Source organism: Phaenicophaeus curvirostris, chromosome 5 (genome assembly GCF_032191515.1).
Source record: "Phaenicophaeus curvirostris isolate KB17595 chromosome 5, BPBGC_Pcur_1.0, whole genome shotgun sequence".
Classification (NCBI taxonomy): Eukaryota; Metazoa; Chordata; class Aves; order Cuculiformes; family Cuculidae; genus Phaenicophaeus; species Phaenicophaeus curvirostris.
This window is the reverse complement of record NC_091396.1, coordinates 35,464,325-35,490,534: the sequence shown is the minus strand read 5'-3', so window position 1 is coordinate 35,490,534 and position 26,210 is coordinate 35,464,325. Positions and strand designations below refer to the sequence as shown.

At 38.4% G+C, this 26,210-nt stretch overlaps 1 protein-coding gene across 2 annotated transcripts in view; it reads right to left on the bottom strand.

Moving 5' to 3' along the window:
- FMN1 (formin 1) overlaps nt 1–25,508 on the bottom strand; it is a 186,915-nt gene extending 161,407 nt beyond the window's left edge. The window contains exons 1-2 of one of the 2 annotated variants that reach the window (XM_069858209.1): nt 25,255–25,508; nt 8,888–10,901 (exon numbers count right to left, since the gene is read on the bottom strand). In XM_069858209.1, coding sequence (XP_069714310.1) covers nt 8,888–10,796 — 1,909 coding nt within the window. In that variant the 5' untranslated portion in view covers nt 10,797–10,901; nt 25,255–25,508. The remainder of the gene's footprint in view (nt 1–8,887; nt 10,902–25,254) is intronic. The other variant, XM_069858210.1, reaches the window with a different exon arrangement.
- Between the last annotated feature and the right edge of the window lie 702 nt (nt 25,509–26,210).

Below are 26,210 nucleotides of genomic sequence, written 5' to 3'. Positions count from 1 at the left end.
TTAGATTGAGCAAAAAAGAACAAGTCTGGAATAGAAATTAAAAGCACTGAGATGGTAATTAAACTTTGCAGAGACAAAAATCCACCAGAAAAATGCTGAGAGAAAATAGAACTTATGACTGCTACCCCACAAGTGTGTATAGTACTTACTTATATTGGTTCTACTAAGACGGTAATAGATTTAACATAACATTTCACTATTGTTGATCCAGATTGTAATCTACAGAATCACTTCATAGTCAGAAAAGGAAGGCAATAACTTTAGATAATCAAAATAGGTTGATGGGATTTATATGATACAAGTTTTAACTCCAAATTTTTGAACTTCACTATTACATTTAATCTCATAAATTTGATGCACTTACGAGCTTGCTCTTTCTTTGGCAAACTGAGATAAGACTATTCATGTATGCAAAACCATGAAAAACTATCCGTTAAATAACTGATGAACGGGGATGGTGAGCAGGTGATAAATAACACGGAGAAGGCTGAAGTAGTCAATGTGTTCTTCATCTCAATCTTTACCAGTAAAACATACCTTCAGGAATCCCAGGGTCCTAAGATGAGAGGGAAACTGTGGAGCAAGGAAAACTTACACTTGATGGAGCAGGACTAGGTTAGGGGGGTTTTAAACAAGGTGAGTATATATTGTTTACTTTTAATTTAGTATAGCTTTTGACACTGTCTCTCATAACATCATCATAGATAAGATGACAAAGTATGAGTTAGATAACTGGACACTAAGATGGATTAAAAACTGGCTGAAAGACTAGACCCAAAGTGTTGTGAGCAGTGGCACTAATTCCTGTTGGAACTAGTGGTTGAAACTAGGCAACAAACTACTGGAGCATCCCAGGACCCAATACTGGAGCTGATACCATTCAACATCCTCATTATTGACCCAGACAATAGGACAAAGTGCACCTTTAGAAAGTCTGCTAATGAGACAAAACCGGGAGGCGTGGTTGATACATCAGAGTGTTGTGCTGCCATCCAGAGGGATCTCTACAGAGTGGAGAAATGGGCTGATAGGAATCTCATGACATTCAGCAAGGGGAATTACAAATTTCTGCACCTGGGGAGGAACAATGCCAGGCACCAGTAGATGCTGGGAGCCAATTGGCTGCAAAGTAGCTTTGCAAAACAAGTTGAACATGATCCAGCAAGGCACTCTTGCAGCATAAAACAGGCTGCCAGTATCATGAGCACAAATTAAAATGTACATAATTTCACCTGAGTGTAAGCAAACACTCTTTTACTGTGAGAGTGACAAAGCACTGCAACAGGTTGCCTAGAGACGTTGTTCAGTCACCACTCTTGGAGAAATTAAAAAACCTACTAGACCCAGGCCTGGGCAACCTGCTCTAGGTGACCCTGCTCTAGGTAACCCTGCAGAGGGTTAGATTAGATGATCTCAAGATGTTTCTTCCAACCTAAATCATTCTGAGATTTTGTGATTAATTATCTTTTCTTTTTTTATGCAATTCTGTTCTTACCCCAGCCTCTTAACTCCTTCAGAGCATCTTCAAAGAACTTGTACTCTGAAGCAGGTTTTAGAGAAGCAACACACTCACGTATATATACTTTCATGTGAATTACCTGTGAGAAACTATGCATCATGTTTCCATGGGATCTATATGCAAATTTACTTCATGAGTACATACTTCTAATGGACAGAACGCTACAGTGCTTTTAAAATGCTAATTAGCAATTCTCTGAACCACTTCAATTAGAGAAGATATTAATAAACCCTGCCTTATAAAAGGAACATAAAAAACAACATAATATCATCTGTCTCCTGTTAGAAGAGGCTTCAAACAGAGTTTTGTTTATATGAAACTTCATTTTCTGAAACCATAGTTCAGGAACATATCATAAGGTCTTGTTATTGGACTTCTCTTAGCTTACTTTTGGTCCCTTTTCAGCTTAAAGAATTAGTTAAGCTAGGAAAAGAGAAAATAAAATTAAAATAGCAATTTTATAGTCATTATTTTTGCTACCTTCATTAAATATGTAGGATGAAATATTCCCTGTATTCCATTTTTCAATTACAAGTCTTCTAGCACTGGCACTGCAATAGATTTTTATTTTTTTTTGTGGTTAATGATAGCGCACCCAAACTCATTCAAAAGTAGGGCTTAGTGACATTGATACTTCAACCTGCTACTTTAATGCTGGAAATTTAAGCAGACATGTAAAACTAAGACTATATAACTGCTATGTTTGTAGAATCAGAGTATTCTGATTCACGTGGAAGTAAACGTGTTTACATTGTAAACACTAATGAACCTAGGAAGACAGGGAAAACCCAGTTTTAACTGGCAGTCAAAAGCCTTAAGAAGCAGGCAACTCTCAGAGCAGTTATGAAAGCTGTTCCTCCAGGCACCAGTGAGTGAATATTGAAAAAAAAATATCATTTTGTGCTTTTCATTCCCTTAAAAACCTTTGAGGACTAAACCATGAGGATTCATGTTCTTAGTTCAATTTAAGAATAATACTTGAATATTCAAGTATTTATCCATATCATAACAGTCAGTTTATAGATTTAAGTACTTCTATTACATTTAAAGACTGTAAAATCGATCACCCAGAGTTAGCCATTAGCAGCTGGCATGTTTTCAAATGGCTGTGCATAATTTTTGACAACAATACAAAATTGCTAAAATGCTTGTTTTCAATTCTTTCTAATGGAAAGGGAACTGTTGCCATGAAATTCTCATTGGCAGTAACAAGGAAACACAACATTCTCCATCTAATAATCAGCAGGAATAGGTGCAGCTACAGTCACATCCAGAATATATTACAAGGAACTCTTGGATACATATCTTACTAGTCAATTGAACAAAATTATTTGGGAAATAATCTGAAGAACTGTATTCACCAGCCTCTTCTAGCAGTTAAGATGCCTTCTCTGCATCACAATAAGTATTACACCTTGTAAGACTTTAAAATCAAAACCACTTACTTCATCTTTCTTTTTCTTCCTGCCTTCTTTTCCCTGTATTTCCAAAATTCCATACAGTATTACACACTGACTTCATGGATCATCAGCAAGACTGTTAGGTTTACACCCATGATATACATTCTAATGGTTATAGATCCTTTTGCGAATTTTCACAGAATCATAGAATGATTTGGATTGGAAGGGACTATGAAGGTCATCTAGTACAACCCCCCTGCAGTAAGCAGGGACATCTTTAACTAGATCAGGTTGCTCAGAGCCCCATCCAACCTGACCTTGAATGTTTCCAGGTATGGGGTATCCACCACCTCTCCGGGCAACCTGTTCCAGTGTTTTACTACCCTCAGGGAAAAAAACCATCCTAACATCTTCCTAACATCTAGTCTAAACTTTTCCTCTTCTAGTTTAAAACCATTACCCCTTGTCATATTGCTACAGGCCCTGCAAAAATGTTTTCCCCCCACCTTTCTTATAAGTCCTCTTTAAGTATTGAAAGGACACAATAAGGTCTCCTTGGAGTCTTCACTTCTCCAAGCTGAACAACCCCAACTGTCTTAGCCTCTCTTCATAGGGGAGGCGTTCCAGGCCACTGATCATTTTTCTGTCCCTCCTCTGGACCCATTCAACCGGTCTATGTCTTTCCTGTGATGCGGGCTCTAGAGCTGGACACAATACTCCAGGTGGGGTCTCATCAGAGCAGAGTAGAAGGGCAGAATCACCTCCCTTGACCTGCTGGCTATGCCTCTTTTGATGCAGCCCAGGATACAGCTAGACTTCTAGGCTACAAGCACACATTGCCATCTCATGTCCAGCTTCTCATCCACCAGGACCCCAAAGTCCTTCTCCAGAGGGCTGCTCTCTGTCTCTTCATCCCCCAGTCTGTAGTGATACTGAGCACTGCCCCGAACTAAATGCAGGACCTTGCATTTGGCCTTGTTGAACCTCATGAGGTTTTCGCAATCCCACTACCCTGGCTTGTCAGACTCCCTCTGGTTGGCATCATGTCCCTCTGGGTGCAACCAGAGGGTCACACACAAAAAATATTTTTTTTTCCCCACAAAAAAATATTTCTTTCAACTCTAATCTGCCATGCTCCACTTGTTTTGTGATACTCCATTCCTATTCTCCATCTTAGCCAAGACCACATCCCCTACCCAGTCCACTAGAGTTTCCCTTTCTCAGTTGTTCACCTTCTCTTCCTGCTTCACGACTAATACCAGCCATTTGAAAAATCACAGTCTCTCTGTGTCATCATCCAACTTCATTCACCTCTGCCACTCCCAACAACTTCTTTTTTAGCCAGTCCCAGCCAGCCTCCTGGCTTCCAGGTTTGGGATGCAACTGAGGTTTTGGAGATTCCCTGCTGCCAGTAGGGGTGGTCTTGCTCACTTGTCCTTTCTGCCTCTTGGCAGGACACTTTCATGTCCTCACTCACCCAAGCTTTGGTTTTCATCAGACCACTAGTGGACCATTCAGGTCACTAAACCCACAAAAGCTACTCACCTCTCTCCTTGCTGGCTCAGTTTTAAGCTTGCTTAGTAATCTGACTCAAATTACCAAAAAGCAAGAAAACCACCAAAGTTGTTCCAAAAAAGGGGAGAGAGAGCAAGAGAGGAGGCCTTTGCTAGAAGAAGGGGAGATATTAAGGAGAGAAAATGGTCCTGTCCCTTTCAGTGCCTCAATCATTTTACCTGGCACAAGCCTTAATCATTCAGTTCTATACCACATTAAGTTTCCATTTGTCTACAGTCCTACTAATTTCAGATTTCTGTGTTTGTGGGATATATTCTTCTTTCACAACTAATAGATATCAACAAAGGAACAATCTTTATTGGCTGGGAGGGGTGTGTGTGCAGGGTAAGACCATTATTCTCATTTGTTCTTTCTCGCTTTCACTATCTCCTCTTAACAGTTTTTTTATTCCATTTTCCCACAGGAGCATTAATATATAAAACACAAAGTGTGGTGAATGATCTATCCTAGTCTCACCTTGACTCAAAGCACAATTACCAGTCACTGTCCTGGAATAATGGGATGTCTTGGCTGACTGGCTTTAAGTCATCGAGGATACGTCAAAACCAGATAATTTTATTTTTAAGTTTCCTTCTCTGAATCAAATTCACTTCAATAACTGCTAAAGTTTTCACTAATCTTGCTCCTCTTTCATATGTTACTAAGTGAAACAATATATCAATGTAATTCCATACTAATTAAATAAAACAGTTCTGAAACTTTTCTCCCTATTTTTTTCTGCCACTGTGAACAACTTGAGAGCACAGTCAGGAACTAAAAGGTCTCAGAAAATCTTTCCCTGAGACAGATATTCAGATATATTGAGGATTGTTTCAAAAGCAAGCTTGGCTTCTCCAGCACTATAAAACCATAATTTTATGTTAGAGTAGAAAGAATGTCCTATAGAAATGCAGGAAGTATGATTTTGAGGATATAATAAGTGTCTTTTTGTGAGAAATCTCAGTGTTTTGTTTTTGCTGCTTGAAGCTGAACATTTTATTTCTTGAAAGTATTAATTTATTCTAAAGATTCTAAATATTTTACTTAGAATTTTTATAACTCAAGCAGAACTATAGGAATGTTAATTCCTAGTCCCACTTACAGAGAAAGATGCTAAATTATTATATTATTGCTGAACTATAAATTCTTCACAATTATCTATTACCTTGCGATCATAAAAGCTGTGGCCTGTTCCCATGGCCAGCAGTTGCACTTCTACAGGAAGACCCAGAAGACTGTACTTTCAAGTGTAATTCTGATAGAAATTTGTGTAATGAAACTACAATATTGGTGTTACAAATATTTGCTGTAGAGAAACTGAAGTTGGAGAAAAAGTGGAAGTGCAGAAATAAAGGCACACTGTGCTAGCTAAATGTTTCAGTTTTAACTGCAGGAATATTGTCCAATTATCCAAAAAGAAAGTGAAGAATAATGATTTAAAACAATCATAAAAGATAATTAATATTATGTATAGAGCTGTATGATGAGACCAATTAATTATTTAAACTAATAAATTAAAATACTTTAATTCATTCATGAAACTTTCCAAATACAAAGTTGCACAGGTAATAAAAGGCTCAAATGTTGTGCAGTATGAACTACTGCACGCTGTGACAGTATTATAAGTTTGAAAAGCCATTCGTAAGACCTGTATTTTTGTCATGAAATAAATCCTTCAACCAACTTGCCTGACAGAGTCAACCAAAATTCTCCATAATTCTTAGATTCACTGTAGATACTTACACAATTGTATTACAGACTAGATTTGAAAGAAATCATTTCACAATTGCATGCCATTAAAGACAAATACAAACAATAGTCCTGAATCTTGCTCTTGACACATCGGAGGAATCTGATAAGGATCAAACCAAAACTGCAAATTTACAGCTGTAAATTCTAACATCACCTGTGTTGCCTGAATTTGGAGATACATAATTTGCTCAGCTGCACTAGCCAGTTATTATTTATGTCAGTTTACAGAAGACTACTTCCAATGCTTTGTCAATAAGAATGATTCCAACTCTGTTTCAGACCAAAATGGAAAGTCATGTTATCCCAGATCCAGAGACATACCTACAGTGATATCTATGCCAGTAAAGTAGGAAACTTTTCCTTAAAGTTACAGATTTTATGACACACCAGTAATAATGCTGGCATCATACATGAAAACCAACAAAAAACCCCAACAGAATAGTACTGCATCTTTCAGAAAGTTGCAGTGATATTTTCTATTTGTATTAATGTTGCAATATGATAACTGTAAACAAGAACTAAGGCCTTGTTTTGTTTGCACTTTGTTCTCTCCACAAAGATGCTTCTGCTTAATAGCCATGATTTTCAGTCAACAGATGCTATTTGTGTGTGTGTTGTGTTGTGTTGTGTTGTGTTGTGTTGTGTTGTGTTTTGTTTTGTTTCTTATAGACCTGTTGTGGGCAGATAAGCACCACACAGTCGCTCACTCACTTTCCCCACACTCAGAGTGGGACGGGGGAAGAGGAAAGGAAAAATAAAATCAAGAAAATATGGCAGTCAAGATAAACCGAACAAATGAAGAAACCAACAAAATTGTTTAATAAGTGAAGGATAAGTGGAAGAAGAGGGAATAAAATAAAACAAGTGATGTAAAAGCTCTCTAGCTAGTTTGGGTCATTTGCCCACATGTGTCCCCTCCCAGCCTATTGTGCCCCACCTCCAGTCTCTTTACTGGAGGGGCAGAGTGAGAAACAGAAAAGGAATTGATGATGTGAAAACTCTGCTCAGCACAAGCTAGAATGTGGGTGAGTTATCAAAACTATTTTCAGCACAAATCCTAAACCTGGCACCATACAAACTACTATGAAGAAAATTAACTCTATCCCAGGCAGAACCAGGACAGGAGTGCAGCACAATCAGTACAGTTGTATATCCAAAAATCCTAAACTATAAACTAAATTAAAAAATACTAACGCAAAGAGAGGAGAAAAAGGTTGTGCTATATTAGCCTTATAAAATTTTCTGCTGGTTTCATGAGCTAAACCAGCTCATCACAAGGCACAAAGAGTACAAGAAGTAATGAGAGGGGTAGGACAACATAGCACAACAGGACCAAGGAAATGAAAGAATAAGAACACGGCACCCGCCTTTTTGTGCTGTCAATGAGAATTTATATTTGCTTTGTCAACTCATCAAACAACATTCAATTTGATTTAGTCTTGAGTGGAAATAAAGCAGCTCCTAAAATCAGAAGGCATAAATGCCTACTGCCTCATAGGCAGCATTTGACACATCTCCCTTCTTGGAAACCCCCTTTCCTTAACCCATGTCTTCCTCCCTGGTTTTGACTGTAGAATCTTGAAACTCATCTTGGACCAGCTCTGGCAGTCAGTCATTGGGCCACTCTGCGAGGCAATTTAGGTAACTAAAATGGCAGACTACCCTCCACCCTACTCCCCATACAAGACCCCAAAAAACAAAGAGAGAGAGAGAGTATATTTTTATGCCATTTTAGTGAGTTGAATCAGCCAAAGGTATGGCAAGAGGTCCAAATGCACTTTAAAGGGAAACTGGTGGGAGTGGGAAGATGTATAACACAAAGGCTCAAGTCTAGGTAGATACCAAGAAATATAGATATCAATGTGTTTTTTTCCATATTTTCCCTAATTTTTCTCTTTCCCTTTTATAATGGAATTATGTCCCTCTGCACTGTTATCCCTCCCCATTACACATAGGGAACAGTCTAAGCCACATCAGGACTGCTGTCCTCCAGTCTTTCTGTTTCTTAGAGAAAAAATGAAGGGTATAGACATTGATGTTTTAGCTACCAAAGATTCACTATGTCCTATATTTGTAAATTTTTGTATTCACAGTATATATTTATAAATAAACCCATGAACTATACTCAAATACATTGTAACATGACTTCTGCATGCAATCCTTTTAAAAACAAGTCCTTTGTTAGTACAGAATTTACATCAACCTCTTGTAACTAAAATGGTCAAATCACCAGTCCTATACTTAAAGTAAATAAGCTTGTCCAGACAACATTTCATCATCAGTTAAGCCAAACAAAGTAAAAAGAACATTTTGAATAATAAAAGTTATCATAGCATTTTGACAGCCTAGAACACAGCACAGGAAAAGCAGGAAAATAAGCATGTAAACTTTTTTTCATTTTGTATAGAAAAATATTTAACTTTTTTAAGAGGTCATTTAGTAACAACAGAACTGAATATAAATGACTTAAAAATGTATGTGAAAGGAAATTTTATATAAAATTTTTTAAAAAATATTCTTCTCACTCAATTTCTTAAGTAGTGAAAAATACTTTCATTGCAAACAAACTATTTAATATTAAAGGCTAGTATTAAAAATGCACTCCAGTACTTCCATGGATGGTCGATTCTGTTAGTTTAAAAATGTATGAAATAGGACTGACCTGGACAGAAGTTCTGCTGTGTCTGAGTAGTTATTTTTTCTTGTACAGCATGCTTTTCAAAATGCCCTGCAGCTGCACTCTGATGTAGGCTTGGTTGTCTGGTGGTAAAACCCAATGCTCCAGGTTCAGAAAACTTTAGATAATACTGTGGCTCCAAATCACTGAAAGAGAAGTTTATAGCAGCGTGTCTCCCACTGCCATAGTCACTGAACATAGATTCGTCCTCAGTGTTCTGCGTTGGTAATGGGAGAATCCGATGATGCAGCTGTGGGCTAGGCAGTCTCGAAGATAATGGAGAAGGGATAGGTGACATTTGCTTGTGTGTATTAGATAGTGGGTATGAATTAGTAAAAACATTACTCACTGCTACTAATGAGGGTGAATGCAGCCTTTTCTCTTCCAGTTTAAGATTACTACTTGTCTGAGAAAAAACAGTACTTTCATCTACAGGCAGGTTCAAAAATAAATGCTTCCTGCTTCCCTGGGATGCTGTCGTTCTTTTCTCATATACTGAGCCTGGCAGGTTTCTGTCTACTCTTGTAATTTGTTGCAGCCTCTTCCATTCTGCAGCTTCATCTAAACTGTCGCTCCGCATAACTTTCAGAAGAGCTTTATTGACTGCTCCCACAAGGTTGCATGACTCATCAGTAGAGTGCACTCTCTCTGCTTTGTACTGCAAACCAGAACCTTGCTCCTTTTCCTGCAACACAGTGTTTTTAGAGTCTCCAGCAGCTTCATCTAGGGAGTATACATCAGTCCTTGATATAAACTCATTTTGAACTGTTGTGAGAACAGGAGAAAGGGTTTCTTTATCTCTGTGAAAATCAAGCAAAGACTCTGCAGGTGGTTTGGCAACTTTTTTAATATAAGCTTCTGAATCCTCTACTTCAGCAACAACTGTGATTCCTGTTTTCTCCTTGCATACTGTATCAGTACACTTGCTACTTTTCAAGCTTTTATCAGCTGCAGATTTACTTAATGTCTGAAGTTTGTTAGATAGACTGTCCCGAGATGACTTTACCGAAGTACTCTGTTGTACCTTCCTAACTTTGGGAATGCATTCTTCATTACCTACTGGTTCAACTGCAACCACGTCATTGTTGTCTTTTGAACTAGAACTTGGTAAGCCAGCATCCAGTTTCACAGTTTTGTTGCTCTCAGGAAAATAACCCCCTTCTAGCCACCTTTCTGGCCATATACTATTACCTGCTGGTAAATCATCCTTACCTTTTCCTGTTAGCCAACTGGAAGCAGAAAAAGAACTGGAAAAACTCCTGGCAGGAAATCCTGTGGAGTGCATCTTCTTATTTTCCAGTTGCCTGCCTTGCTCATTCAGTAAAGAAAGGTGTTGTTCATATATCTTTTTTCCCCCTTTCCAGTGTTTGAATTCCTCAAAGCTCTCTTTTCTTCTGTATTTCCTCACTTTTTTGTGTTTCAGATTGTCTCTGTTTGTGGAATCCAGAAAGAACTCCTGCTGATCTGTAAAACTGGAATAATCATCACCTTTAAGTTCTGATACGCCAGAAATGTCCTGTCGCTTTCCCTCCTGATGTTCCATGTTAAGGGCCAGAATATGATGTGATCTCAAAAGACTGGAAAATAGTTTTTCCTTTGCAGCAGTTAGTTTGTACAGTTCAATGAGAATGTCTTTTGTGGTAGTTTGCTTGAAAATCATATCTCCGAAGTTTTCGTATGGCTGTTCTCTCAGCCCCATCTCTAACCTCTCCCTTACTTCATAGCAGCTACAAAAACGTCTGCTGAGTCTATCCAGAGTTACACAGCCCTTGTAAGTAAATCCTCTGACTCTTCCTTCTGGAAGATAGAAGCTGAGGTAACAAAGCTCCATAATGGGTTTGTGCAATTCAAGGACAGTATGCGTGCCTTCCATTATGCTTGCCAAATTAGTCATTCGTTTAAATTATGTGCTAAGTGTTTCAAAGCTTGCATGACATAGCATGTGAGGCAGGGAATGGACGGAAGGCATCTGACTAATCTTCAACAATAATATGGTCTGCTGGAAAAAATAAAGAGAAGCCTGTCAAACTTGATTACAGCAAATTTAATATGACAAATAACAAGCCTGCAGAAGTGTAATTTCTTTCAATATTTTCTGATACAAATCTTTTACCTTGAAAAATCCGACACAAAAAGGATGACAATACTAACACTCATAGTTTGAGTCATAATCCTTCTCTCATACATCATCCCTCTGCCTTCAGGGTTCTCAGTCGATGCTGTTCCACAGGGTCACAAGATGCTCACTATAACACCCATTTCAAACAGAATTTACTTTCTAATGCTGGAACCTATTGCCCTCCCTCTATTAAAAGTTAGCTTGCTCTTGAACATATAGTCAAAAGAACTATTCAAGCATGTATGTTGCCTTTTTACTTAGCAAAACCAGCAACATAACACCATCACAATGTTAATTACCTACCACTGCTTTATTTCCCAAGAAAACACGTAAAGAATAAAATAGGCTGAACATTTTCTTTGCATGTTTATCTGTGAAACTAAGGTTACACCAAGAAAACTTGCAAGAACAAAAAAAGCTTCTGTTTACTTGGCTAGCATACAGGTACTGTATAAACCTATTTTGATTCAACAAGCAATAGTGTAATTGTATTACTACAGGCAGGTTTTTTGAGCTTTGTTATTTCCCTTTCTTTGTATCACACAACCCATTTTCTTGCTACAGATTGGATATATTTACATACTTGTTATACTTTTTTTTTTAATATACTTTTGCTCCTTTTGGGCACTAAATTGGCTCTTTATTCAGAAGGAACTCTACTACCATGATTAAAGTGGAGAATTCCCTAGGAAACGCATAAGCTCAGGGATAAACTTCAAGTTCAGCAGCAAATCCAGCAGCACGTAAAGCTGGAGAGTATCTCCTACAAGGCCTCTCTTCGTTGGAAAATGCAGGAATTTCAGTTTCCAACTTTCAAAGCAAAAATACAGCAGAACTTTCCATAATTTCAAAATAATCAAACTTAGCCTCATGCAACAATAATTAAAAGGAAGCTGTCACATTACCATGTTACACATTTCAGGTTAGTGTATTTTTTCAATATACAAGTATTGTATCAGTTTTTATTATGCAGGGAGTCAGAAATAAAATTATGCCAATAATTTATTATTAAATAAACAGAGACTTCTAACACTAAGAAGCAAGCAGTGTTCACCCAAGACATCCGATCCTATCCAAAAGTAGTCATTATTGCAGTGATTTTGATCTAAAATTTGTTAAAGCATTGCATCTGTTTATAATGCTCTTTAAATAGTTTCAAACTTTCCATTTACTTTGAGTAAATGTAGCATTACTTTTCATGCTAGGAAAACTTCATGCACATACATACTCTGTGAAGATGGAGATCAGATCCTAAGGTGACAGACTAACAGCAAGAACAATCTTCGATCAGAGCCAAATCAGAACTGTGAGAAGATATAGAAAAGGGTTGGAAAGGTGCAAAACCTTTAGTCAGTACTCATGTTGAAGACTAGCTTGTTGTTTCATAGACCTATAAGAGTTTCTGAGAAAATTATGCCATGCTGTTTCTTCTTGTATTCTTGTTTTAACTCATTGCCTGAGTTTGGAGTTCAAAACATGGACAAGGTTGAGTACTGCAAAAAGAGCAGCCTCACTTCTAGTCTTCCTTGTCTCCAGCTGTGCATGCCTGCTGCTCTTCTAGTGTAGAACTGATGAATTGTGCAGCCACAGGGTGTGTCACTGGCAGATGCAACCAAGAGTGGTTCTGCATACAGAAATAACAACCATCAAAGAACATTTTTTCATCACAGGAGCAGTCTTGAACCTACTCACTCTTCACCCAAGCAGCGGGGAACACCCTTTGTGGTAGCAATGTGCCAGTACATCAGCTTAGCCATAGCATCAAGTAATCCACTGTGGTGAGCTCCATTAAATATGAGCTAGTTAAGTTGTGGACATTTCCATAAATGAATAGTCAGCAGTCCCAGCTAATGCATGCTGAACCAGCTTTTACTTACAGGAGAGCTTTACAGAGGAGAAGAATTTCAAGGGAGTTACTAGGCAGAGAAATGAATGGCACAGTTCATATTTTGATCCTCTGGCATACATCTGCTAAACTAGGAAGAAGAAATAATAGGTAACTGGGAAAAACCTGGCTAAAGTGAGAGTGGATATCCCAAGGAGACCAAATTTATGCTTCGTATTGACTTAAGGAAGATGATGCACCACATCCAAGTATTTGTCAATGCATTTGATTTAGAATAATAAAAGGAAAGGAGAATTTACGGGATTGTCCTCCCTCCAAAAAAATCAAAATTAAAGTATTTAATTATTTGTGTAATAGCTCAAACAATGTTGCATACAGTTGGCAATAGTAGTTTAAAATAACACTATTCTCAACTTTACACGTCCTTAGCAAAGAGTTATTAAAAAATAACAAACAGAGCCAGACAGAGAACTGCATTATTAAATTTCAGATCTCATGCAATGCAAGAGAAGTATTGAAACATATTAAGAGTCTTGCCAAAATATCAGATGAAACATAGAGGGATAAGACAGAACACAATGTTGAAAACCATTAAATTAATTGACAACGCGGAGCTTTGTATACCAAAAATAATTTTTAAGCATAGATTCAAAATGTAATAACAATGCAAACAAATAGATAAATAAAATTGAAAGGACCAGAAGTATATGTTAAATGCCTTGGATCCTTTAAAATCTTTGACTCTGTAATTCCATTCAAATTAATCCAACACAGGGTTGAGAACATGAAACAAAGTAATCTGAAACCCAATTCTAAATGTACTGCCTTTGTGATTTGAAGATAAGGACATTTAAATGTCTTGAAATCTAAACCCATAACTTAACAAAACAAAAATCTACATATGACATGTAAAGTTAATAATTTTTTTTTTAAGTTTCTAGATTGAATAAAATGATGATGCTTCACTAGAAACAAATACGTTCTCAGAAGTCAAACTGTCCCACCCTTGTTCCTGGACCTTTATAGACCACTGTCTCAGTTGAAATAGCTGTAAATAAGCTTATTAACTTTCTGGTGGAAAAAAACCTATGATACTTTGGGATTTAGAACTACTGTGCACCGTTTATACTTAAAATTGATATTACATTTGACTAGTCAGGTTGGGAAGCAACCATAAAATACATATATTACTCACACTACTTGGTCTCAGAATTTGTTAAAAAAAGCCTTGACCACAAAATCAGGATTACATGGAAATAACCGACTTCACTAACTGTTTGGTTTCTGAAGCGAAAAAATATTGTTAACACAGCAACTTTCTCCACTACAGACCAGAGCAGGACTTTTAAGCTCTGCTGCTACGAAGTCTCATTGTCAGTCTACTACATCTACATAAAAGTGGTATGTCTGAAGAAGATTCACAAACAATTGCTTCTGGTTTCTCACAACGCTATCTGAGGCCATGAGACTGCCCTGGTAAATCTCTTGGTAGCAGCTGAAACGGTCTATGCAATAGGAATCAATGAAAAGGATATAGGGTAATGATCTGAGAAAAGAACCCTTTCTGTATTAAAACCACGATAACATGGATGAGAATAAATGGGACACATATGTAAAGGAAATATAATCTCCAGATAACATGCAATTTCAGATTTGCTATTAAATTTTGTCACGTAATCCGTCTCAGAGTTCACAGAATGTTTTACCTGTCTTCCAAGTAGATTTCTCACTGAAATCTATTACAATAAACAAATAATATCAGAACCCTATGCCCATGACATCTATGCCATGAAAATGTATTGGGTTTTTACAATTTTGTTAATAAAATTATTTTTATCACTCTCTTCACATTCTATGAGCAACAACTCACCACTGCCTATTAAGGAAAGAAGAAACTATACACAAGATTATGAACAACCATTATCCTGAAATAGGCTTTATAATACATAAATTTTATTCTAAAAGGTAATGTACATTTGAACAATGATGCTGAAATGAATATCACAGAACAGAAATCTCTCAAAACACTATTTTCTGTTGATGCTTACAGTTGAAATAAAACATTACAATTTCACAGAAATAGTGATACAGTCAAAGGCCTAAACTGAAATTTGCTTGTTAATGCATTATTACAGAAGAGAGTACAGGAATAAGGAAAAAGAACAAAACCCAAGAGAATTTTGATATGAAATATGTAAAATATTTCCTAATTCCCCAAACCCATTTTCTGGCATAGCTAACTACAGAACTAAAAAAAGAAAAACAACTCTCCAGGTTGTTCCTACATTCTAATTCTTCCAAATATTCACAGCTTAGATGTAGTATAGAACTTCATAGAGTTGTGGCTTTGCCATTGCATTTTTCAACACTAGAAAAAAATTATACAGATGGAAAATAATAAATAAATAAAAATCCTTGAAAACAGTCCTATCTTTTACAGCTAAAAAATAAGAGAAGAGCATGTCATACTTAAAATTTCAGGTTTTAAAAATCCAGGTAAGAGTTTTATTATGATACCACATTAAGCAAGAAATCTAAATGTATCTTTTTTCATAAATAACTTTCAAAAGAAAGTAATTTCCTGTCAGGTCTAGATTTGAAATTGGAGCATAAAAAAGGAAGAAACTGCATGGAACTACTAGTGATTCAAGGAAAAAAAATAATTCTGCTTTTAAGGAGCTTAGTTAGGGTACAAATTGATTCTCTGAGAAGAAAACAGTATTATGACAAAGCAAACTAAAAAGGAAGTGCACTGGAAGCACAGGCAGATGCTAATGGAAACTCTGATAGGAAGTAATTTTGTTTCTTCTACCTGCAGAACTTTCTGAGTATAACATGCTGTAATTTGGAAATACAGAAAATAATTTGTACAAGTAGATTTTTTTTTCTGTTAATATTTTATCTGTGCTAATACACCTTTTGCAATGAGACCTCTCCCTCCCAAAAGAGATTATAGAATCATAGAATCACCAGGTTGTAAGAGACCCACTGGAACATTGAGTCCAACCATTCCTATGAAACACTAAACCATGTCCCTTAGCACCTCATCCATCCGTGCCTTAAACACCTCCAGGGAAGGTGAATCAACCACCTCCCTGGGCAGCCTGTTCCAGTGCCCAATGACCCTTTCTGTGAAAAATTTTTTCCTAATGTCCAGCCTAAACCTCCCCTGGCAGAGCTTGAGGCCATTGCCCCTTCTCCTGTCCCCTGTCACTTGGGAGAAGAGGCCAGCTCCCTCCTCTCCACAACCTCCTTTCAGGTAGTTGTAGAGAGCAATGAGGTCTCCCCTCAGCCTCCTCTTCTCCAGGCTAAACAACCCCAGCTCTCTCAGCCGCTCCTCGTAAGGCCTGTTCTCCAGCCCCTTCACCAGCTTTGTTGCTCTTCTCTGGACTCGCTCCAGAGCCTCAACATCCTTCTTGTGGTGAGGGGCCCAGAACTGAACACAGGATTCAAGGAGCGGTCTCACCAGTGCCGAGTACAGAGGGAGAATAACCTCCCTGGACCTGCTGGTCACACCGTTTCTGATACAAGCCAAGATGCCATTGTCCTTCTTGGCCACCTGGGCACACTGCTGGCTCATGTTCAGTCGGCTGTCAACCAACACCCCCAGGTCCCTCTCTTCCAGGCAGCTTTCTAGACAGACTTCTCCCAGTCTGTAGCACTGCACAGGGTTGTTGTGCCCCAAGTGCAGGACCCGGCATTTGGCCTTGTTAAACTTCATGCCATTTGACTCTGCCCAGCGATCCAGCCTGTTTGGATCCCTTTGCAGAGCCTCCCTGCCCTCCAGCAGATCAACACTTCCACCCAGCTTAGTGTCGTCCGCAAACTTCCTAAGGGTGCATCATGAAAGTTCTCATCCTTCTGTAGCCTACTTCAATTTAGCAAAGCAATATGTTGGGCTTTTTTTCTGACAACTGCCTCAGCAAGTTTGGAAAAGAAAAAAAGATGACACACAATATGTATTCATTACTACTGAAACTGCATTGGCAGAGTTCAACCACACCACAGGACGTATTTGTCCACAATCTGTTTCAGAAAGGTGGCTAATTTGCAAAATGTTACCAAATGAGATTTTGATCATAAACTCTCCCCTTTGACTGTTGAAGTTGCTAATAAAAAATTCTGCAATGATATTATAACTTTAATGTAAGAACTAGTTAACCAGAAGACATTAAAGGAGAGAAAGAGCAAAGGCAATCTGTACACATATCCCTAAGAAATCATTCTGAACACAGTAACAGTATTTCAAGAAGTGCATCATTTTAGCAAACAAACAAAATCACCCTGCACTTCGGTCGAGTTTTTACATTCTCCACTTTGCTCCTGGGCACTTAGCACTGTAAAAGCCAAGAGAACAGATTAGTCAATCATCTTGCTTTCAGGTCTTTTTTTTTTGACTGGAAAAGAGTTTTCTGACTGCTGAAGAGGAAAACTGCAAGGGAAATATCACTAAAATGATTGCATTCCTGATAAAGATCCATTCAGCATGTAGGATTTGAAGCAAAATGCCATACGGAAGATTCATCACCTTATAAATAAAGGAGTTTTTTTCTAAGTGATGGCAACAGCAACTACTATAGAATTTAACGGTATTAAATGGGTTTAATAGATTGTAACATGAACAACACTACACTTTTCATTTCTTGCCCCCACCCTTCTAGTTTTACTTGCAAAAACAACTGCTTTAGTTTTTTCCTGAGATATTCTTAAAGAAAAACATTTCTGGAGTTAACATTTGTCATGGAGAATTGCAGCTGAAATAATTAAAGTGCTACAAAATTATAACTGAAAAGAGAGTCTTACAATGAAAAACGCCAGAATGACTTCAATATAAATGGTAGTAACCAGTCATTCTGATTTTTAAAATCAAATATCAGGAAAAGAGGTTTATTTTATGAGACAGGTGGAAAAGGAAGAAGCTCTATTTTGCACGATACATGAACCACCAGCCAGACTTAATACCAAGCACCAATACTGACTGTCAGATCTCACCTCCTACAGGAAACTCTTGGAGTTAACAGCATTAAAATACTTTAGAATGAGGCTGCCCTCCTGGCCTAGGCCTGCCAGTCCAAGTCAGCAACAATTGTAAATTTCTGCTTTCCTCAACAAATACCAAAGTAATCTTCATCGTAAACCCGACAATATTTTTTTCATTTCCTACTACAAAAGGAAAATGAAAATACATTTAGTATACCTACCTAAAATTAAGGAGGGCTAAGGTAGCAGGTACAATATTATCATAGCAACATGAGTTATGCTCTCGCCATATCTAGAGGATAGATGCCCAAATTGTTAGGATTCAAAGGGATTCAAAAGATACTTATAAACATGCAAACAAACAAACAATGCCCCAAAGTCTCCTTGCTGATTAGGAAAGGGTACTTTGACAAACCTGGAAATTTAATTATTTCATCTGTCTTAAAATAAAGATAGGGTTTATTTCTCAACAACAGCATTGCATGGTATACTGTGCCTTACTAATTATGCATTAATGTAACATATATATACCTTAGTCAAACAAATAACCCACCCCTACAACTTTGTGTATTTAAGATGAATCCTCACAAAAGAATCTTATAACTTTAAATGGAAAACTATACCTACATCTGTGTACAGAAGCAAGTGGCTAATATTCAGCTGAACTCATATAGTGGCGTAAAAATTAATTACAGGCAAGAAGAAAGATCTTTTGCCTCAGGTTACAGAGGTCAACGGAAAGCTGCATTAGTTAATAGTCAGCTGATTTTCAAATAATAAACAACAAAAAAGCCATATTAGTCCAAAAGAAGCTTGTATAGACCTCTATTTACATGTCTAGAATGCAAACTTTCCAGATTACAACAGAAACATACTTTATTATAAGGAAAAGTTAAACAAAAAAATTGCATTGATTGATAATGAACAAAACACCATAAACATTCTTGATTATATTTGTACCTTTTAAACTTAGGTCATAAACTGTACACATTACTTTTTACACCCAGTTTTAACCTAGATAAATAATACCCCATAAAATATTATTTTCTTATTTAATACTATATCAATGGGTAAGTTTTACAGGACAGAGTAGTTTGTTTCCATTTCTGGAAGCAAGGATCTTTGTACAGAAAATCAACATGAATTAAATAAATATTTTTTAAAATAAAATAATTGTCTTCTTGTTAATCTTTATCCAAAAGCTTTATTTTTTCTTGTCTGAACAGCAAACTCTTCAGGCAAGAGCTGCACCTTGTTCTGTTTTGCATTGTTTAGCATACAACCCTCCATAAAATCAAGCAAGCTTTGAATATATCTTTCTGTAATGAAAGGTTAAAGATGGTGTCCCACATTATGTTCTTAGGAATAAAGAACAATTTTCTGAAATATATTTGACAAGTTAACAAACCTATTTTTAACTATGCATATTTTAAAATATTTCAAGAAATTATGCAAACTTTGAGAATAAACTCAGAAAGCTTTTAAACTTTTCTGCCTTCCCAAGCTTTTAATCTTGGAATTATGTTAGCCTTAAAGAATTTTTATTGCTTAAAAGTTATATTTATCATTCAAGTTTTGAAAACCTTGGATGTTGAAATGGGATGTAATGACTTGTGTTGACCATATTAACACTTAAAAGGAGGTAGTGTTAAAGTGGAGAACTGTGGTGGATTTGTTTTCTTCAGTGCAACATTTTCTATTTCATACACAGCGATGTGATTTTGTCTTGTGACTACAATTTACAAAAAGTTATAATCCAATTGCTGTCCAAGAGGAGACATTATAGGTTTTCCAAGGGTCAGTTAAATAAATAAGTATATTAAGTATTGGGGTTTATATATATATTATTTAGACTGTTCTATCTTTCCTAAGTCAAATCAATTAACGTTAAAATATCTTGAAAATCTTTAACTGCTTATATGCCATTGTGATTTTCTTGATCTGTGCCCTATCATGGAAGACCTTACATGGAATTTTTATTAAAATTACCATATTTGTCAACAGGGAAATACATTTCTACCAATAATTTCTAGAAATATTTATAAAACTCAACCTGTTTTAAGATTAAACAGATTGCATAGATCCCCAGGGGTTTCTAACTTCAGCAACAAGACAACCATCATAGAAAAACAGCAAGAAGATTAAAACATGAAGATGCAGCATTTCAGTGTAATAAGCTTAAGATACAGCAGGATAAAAAGAACGGCTTTGAGAAAAATATCAACTTAAATCTTGTTGCAGTAAATACCAATTTTACTTCAGTAATACCTTTTAAAATAATTTATAAAATTTAATGACTATTTAAATGGAGGACAGAACCAATTAAGTATTAAGAATTTATAGGTCATATAATACATAAGTCATAATTTTCTCAGGGCACAACTTAACAAAATACATACAGTCTTGTGGAGATACCAAACCCCCATTATCACCACGTAGAGCTAGAGCTGGATTTAAAATCAAGCTGAATGTTCAAACTAATGATTACAGGTTCAGCCCTCCACGGAAACGGAAGAAAGAGCAGTAGAGACAGCTACTTAGGTAAGAATTCCAGCAGCATATTTTGGGCTCACTCTTTCCCTCTTCTCAGGCAGAGGTGCTGAGACTCTATACATACTGTATCTCTACTCTGGCATTGCTTATGGGGAAGCAAAATCACAAACATTAATCGTGAAAGAGGTTATGAAACTGCATAATGTTTGAAATTATCATGGCAAAAAGGAATAAGCATCTCACATTCTCCATTGCAGGTAGCTGTAGGCTCCATAGGCTCCACTGTCACATAGGAAGGTTGAACTAACAAAATCACAGAATAATTAGGTTGGAAAAGACTTCCAGGATCATTGAGTCCAACCATTCCTATCAACTACTAAACCATGTTACTGAGCACCCCACCCATCTCTTAAACACCTCCAGGGATGGTGACCCAACCACCTCCCTGGGCAGCCTGTTCCAGTGCCCAATGACCCTTTCTGTGAAAAAATTTTTCCTAATATCCAGCCTAAACCTCCCCTGGCAGAGCTTGAGGCCATTGCCCCTTCTCCTGTCCCCTGTTACTTGGGAGAAGAGGCCAACTCCCTCCTCTCCACAACCTCCTTTCAGGTAGTTGTAGAGAGCAATGAGGTCACCCCTCAGCCTCCTCTTCTCCAGGCTAAACAACCCCAGCTCCTTCAGCTGCTCCTCATAAGGCCTGTTCTCCAGCCCCTTCACCAGCTTTGTTGCTCTTCTCTGGACTCGCTCCAGAGCCTCAACATCCTTCTTGTAGTGAGGGGCCCAGAACTGAACACAGGATTCGAGGTGCGGTCTCACCAGTGCTGAGTACAGAGGGAGAATAACCTCCCTGGACCTGCTGGTCACACCGTTTCTGATACAAGCCAAGATGCCATTGTCCTTCTTGACCACCTGGGCACACTGCTGGCTCATGTTCAGTCGGCTGTCAATCAACGCCCCCAGGTCTTTCTCCTCCAGGCAGCTTTCTAGCCACTCTTCTAGTCTGTAGCACTGCACAGGGTTGTGCCCCAAGTGCAGGACCCGGCATTTGGCCTTGTTAAACCTCATGCCATTGGTCTCAGCCCAGGGGTCCAGCCTGTTCAGATCCCTTTGCAGAGCCTCCCTACCCTCCAGCAGGTTGACACTTCTACCAAGCTTAGTGTCATCTACAAACTTACTTAAGGTGCATTGAATCCCCTCATCCAGGTCATCGATAAAGACATTGAACAAGACTGGACCCAGCACTGAGCCCTGGGGAACACCACTTGTAACTGGCCTCTAGCTGGAGTTAACTCCATTTACCACCACTATCTGGGCCAAGCCATCCAACCAGTTTTCCACCCAGGAGAGTTTGTGCCTGTCCAGGCCAGAGGCTGACAGTTTCCTAAGCAGAATTCTGTGAGAAAATGTGTCAAAGGCTTTACTGATGTCCAAGAAGATACATCCACAGCCTTTCCCTTGTTCACAAAGTGGGTCACTTTATCATAGAAGGCGATCAGGTTAGTTTGGCAAGACCTGCCATTTGTGAACCCGTGTTGACTGGGCCTGATCACCTGGTTTTCTTGGATGTGCTTCATGATAGCACTCAAGATCACCTGTTCCATGACTTTCCCCGGCACTGAGGTCAGACTGACAGGCCTGTAGTTCCCTGGATCCTCCCTGCGACCCTTCTTGTAGATGGGCACAACACCAGCCAGTCTCCAGTCAAGTGGAACTTCCCCAGTCAGCCAGGACTGCTGGAAGATGAAGGAAAGGGTTTTGTCAAGCACATCTGCCAGCTCCTTCAATACCCTTGGGTGTATCCCATCTGGCACCATAGACTTGTGTGTGTCTAACTCGCCAAGGAAGTCTCTAACTACCTCCTCTTGGATCATGGGAGCTTTGTTCTGCTCCTCTAGTTGCTGGGTATGTACACACAGGGAGCAACTTTACTTAAGTTGCTTAAGCTGCTATTAAAGACTGAGGCAAAGAAGGCAAAGAAGCCTTGTCCTCATCCATTGTCACTGTTGTTCCCTTTGCATCCAATAAGGACTGAATATTCTCCCTGGTCCTCCTTTTAAACTAAACAGATATTTAGGCATAAAATCAGGGACTGACTTGTGCTTGATCGTTGAAATATTAATGCAGTCTTTGCTCCTACTATATCCAAGCACGTGCAAATAAACATGGATAGCCACAACCAGCAATGCAAGCAATGAGATATAGTTATTAATAATAAAAGAGAATTTGCACATAAAGGAATAATGTATAATTACATAAAACATGTTTAAAAGGTAGAAAAAAATTATCCCCAATAAAGGTTCAGATTCCAGTAAGTTATATCTATTCGTTCACTCCATGATGGACAGTTTACTGCCTTTTTGGAGCTCTTCCTAACACCTAAAAGCTAATGGAATACACATTCAGATTATATATGAGATCAAAGCATGAAGAATAATTTATTTAATGACAAAATAGCTAAAGTAAAATTAAAAGCTAATGAACAGGTAGAGAAAGGGATGCAAACTTATTTTTGAAAACAGCAACATAGAGACACATGGAAATTATTTTTCTCATTCAGTTCTTATAGTAAAAAGCAGAAAGCTGTCCCACCCTAAGGCCTTAATGAAGCTTGTCCTTGCTTTCGTTTTCCTACTCTCGACCACTCTCTAGAGAGGATCATTTGGCATCATTTCTAAAAGCTGCTTTTGACTTTTTGTTCCACTTTCAAACATTTCATGTGCACAAGTTAAAGCAGGATCAAACCTTCGGAAAGGATTACTTTGTTAAATGATCATGTAATGGCCCAAGATTACATACTTCTTTACATAGACAAATCATCGGCTGTTCTTAAAGAAAAAGCAGAAAAATGTTTTTTCCTGTCAGAGGAAATATGGGGTACTAAATACTAATTATAATAGACAGATAGATACTAGTTTAAGAAAAATAAAACAAAACAAACAAACCAACTCCTCCACAGAAAAACAGTAGTGCTTCATATGCCAGACAGAACTGGCTCTTCACCACATTTTTAAATCCTGATGAATGTCAGTATGAAGTTGACATTCACTACCTTTTATTTATTTTGAAAAGCAGCTTTCCCTCCCCCTCAGTTTTCTATTTGATATTTGCCTATAGCTTCCACTAAAGGAAATGGTCTTCAGTTTCTAGTTGCTAAGCTTTCTCAGAGTGAGGTTTTCTCCAAGTTGTTGTCATTTTCTGGTAACATATTATCTTATTTAAAAATTATTAATAGTTTATTTTAAATTAAGCGAAGAGGGATTAATAGATGGATCTGTACACTTTACAGATATGAAAAACTGAAATCTTAAATGGAAAGGAAAATTTCAGATTGCCTGGAAGTACCTATATAAGACAACCTCTACAGAGGTAATATATACCTTTACCTCAATCTTATCCTAACAAGTTGCAAAATATTAGGGCAACATTCACCCATTGTTCACAACTTACTGCATGATTAAGTCACCTAGGCCCATGTAGCTCTCCACACAAGGGAATATGCATGTTCATGGAACTTGACTTTTAATGAGATACATTGCACTCAAATCAAAATTAATTTCCATTGTTAAAAAGACACTTCACAAGATGGTTTGATTTCATACCAAATTGCAACTCTCTATGCCTAGACACTCTGTCTACAGTCTGGAAATTAAGTTAATGATGTTTTAGTTTGACAGTTTCTTTTTTTAGTAACACAAAAAGGATTTCTTCTTTCTCTCTTCCACTCTCCATTTAATCCAAAGTGGCTGAATTGTTTCTGCTGAAAGTTACCAAAACATGTCAATTCACCTACAAGCATAGGCCAAGCTACCTGAAAGGTGAAAGTTTAGAATATTATGTGTGACTTACCCGAATTTCATAGTAATACTATTGATATACTTCTAGAAATATGTTTAAATGTGTACATAATGCTTTAATGATAACACCTGCACAAGACATTTCTAAAACTAAAATTATCATTAAATCATCATGAGCAACTGTAAGGATGGATAGAGATAAATGACTTATATCAGGAATGCAATCAAAACTTCTCTATAATTTCTCAGCAAGTAAAAAATTTTGATTAATTTTCTGTGAAGCCCCAAGAAAGTAAGGTCCCATTAATATTCCTGCTACATGCTTGGGAAAGCAAATATCACAAGACAAAGCAGTGGGACAGCTGGAAGGGCTAAGTCTATACAGTTCCCAGAGCAGCTCTGTGTTAGCTGTATCTTAATAGTTAATATTGCATTTGAAGAAAGGGGACTGTGCTCTTGCTCAGCATGAGAATGGTTTCTCCAGAATGTCAGTATGCATCCTCTTTCTATGGGTAAAAGAGATCTGCAAATGTCACTATACATAATGTGTTCTAACTTAGGGTAACAGTTCAGTAGCCTTATCTGCAAGGGTGACTCCCATGAGCTTTACATTACAGAGTAACAGATTGTCTGAACACTGTAAATATTAATCACGCGTTTTCCACTCATCTGCCCTCCTGAATGCATGAAGATATTTGCAACCCTCAAATGCTACAGAATTCTAGCAATCCGCATTCCCCACGTCACAGTGCTTATCCTATACATTAGACTAGAAGAAGAAGAGCATACAGTTTTAAGAGTCATTTTGCAGCGGGGTTGGGAAAGTAATCCAGTAACAACTTATATTCATAGCGCTGATAGGAAAGGGGGAGAGAGGAAAGCTGCGGACTTTCTTAGGACCGCAAGCAAACTAAGAGATGCCTTGTGATCCCTCGGAACCTATTTATAGATAAACAGCGAGTGAGCAGAAGAGAGATGCTAATGAGGGCTAAACAGATCCCTTCCCTACAGTCTCCAGTCAGTGGTTTTATTTTTTAATCCACTCGATTGCGGCAGAAGCCACTGTAGGAAACGGAGCCGACGGTCAAGGCGGCGAGATAAGTAAAGGAAAGGGCATTACCTTGAGGGAAGAGGAGCCCCGGGTTCAGCTGCTCCCGTCGCTGCTCCAGGTGCAGGGGAGGACACGGGATGCTGCTGCCTCCCCGCGCTATTCCCGGCCGCCTCCTCCCCCTCGCTGAACGCCGATGCCGCCTCCCCCCGCCTCCCGGCTCTTTCCCAGCCGGGGAGCCCCTCGCTGTGCCTCGCCGGTCCCTCCCGGCGGGGGAGGCGACAAGGACTGACGGGGAGAGTGACCAATCCTCGGGGCGCCCCGCATCGCGGGCAGGCGGCGGCGGAGCCCGCAGCCCCGGCTGAGGTTACACGCGTGCGAGGCGGCGGGTCCTGCTCCTGGCCCTCTCTGGAAGGGGCGCGGGGGGATGGAGGCGTCTTCTGGCTCTCCGGAACGGCTGTCGCTGTGACATTTATGCTTGCCGCTTGATGTGTCAGAAAGCGGCTTCTCCAGCAAAGCGTGGGTTCCCGGGCAGCTCACGCATCGAGGCTCAGCCTGCTTATTTCTGGCATAAACTGTCCTTGCATAATCCATCAGATCCGTTCTCCCTCTGGAAGAGCATCACTGACAATCCTGTAGTTACCGCTTACCGCAGGATTTGCAATACAGCTCTTAAGCAAAGCAGACACGACTCCCAGCAGCAACCCTGGGAACAAGGAATCCTGCCCTTTACCCCTGATGCTGCTCGAAGAGGTAAAACACAATACAAGCTGGTTTGCTCAACTACTTCATAAAATACTCAGCTATCTAAAGGGACAGAATTCTAGACAGAGCAAGAAAAAGACCTGGTTTATTGGCTTGAATGTTATTTTTCTATAAATAATCTTCCTACTATTCTTCACTGAAAGTACATCATTCTGGAAGGCAGCATAAAGGAAGCGCAAGGCCTTTGGATCAGCTTACTTATGTGAAAATAATAGAGACTATTCAGAAGCAACAGAGTTAAGATTAAAACATTTGTAGTAACA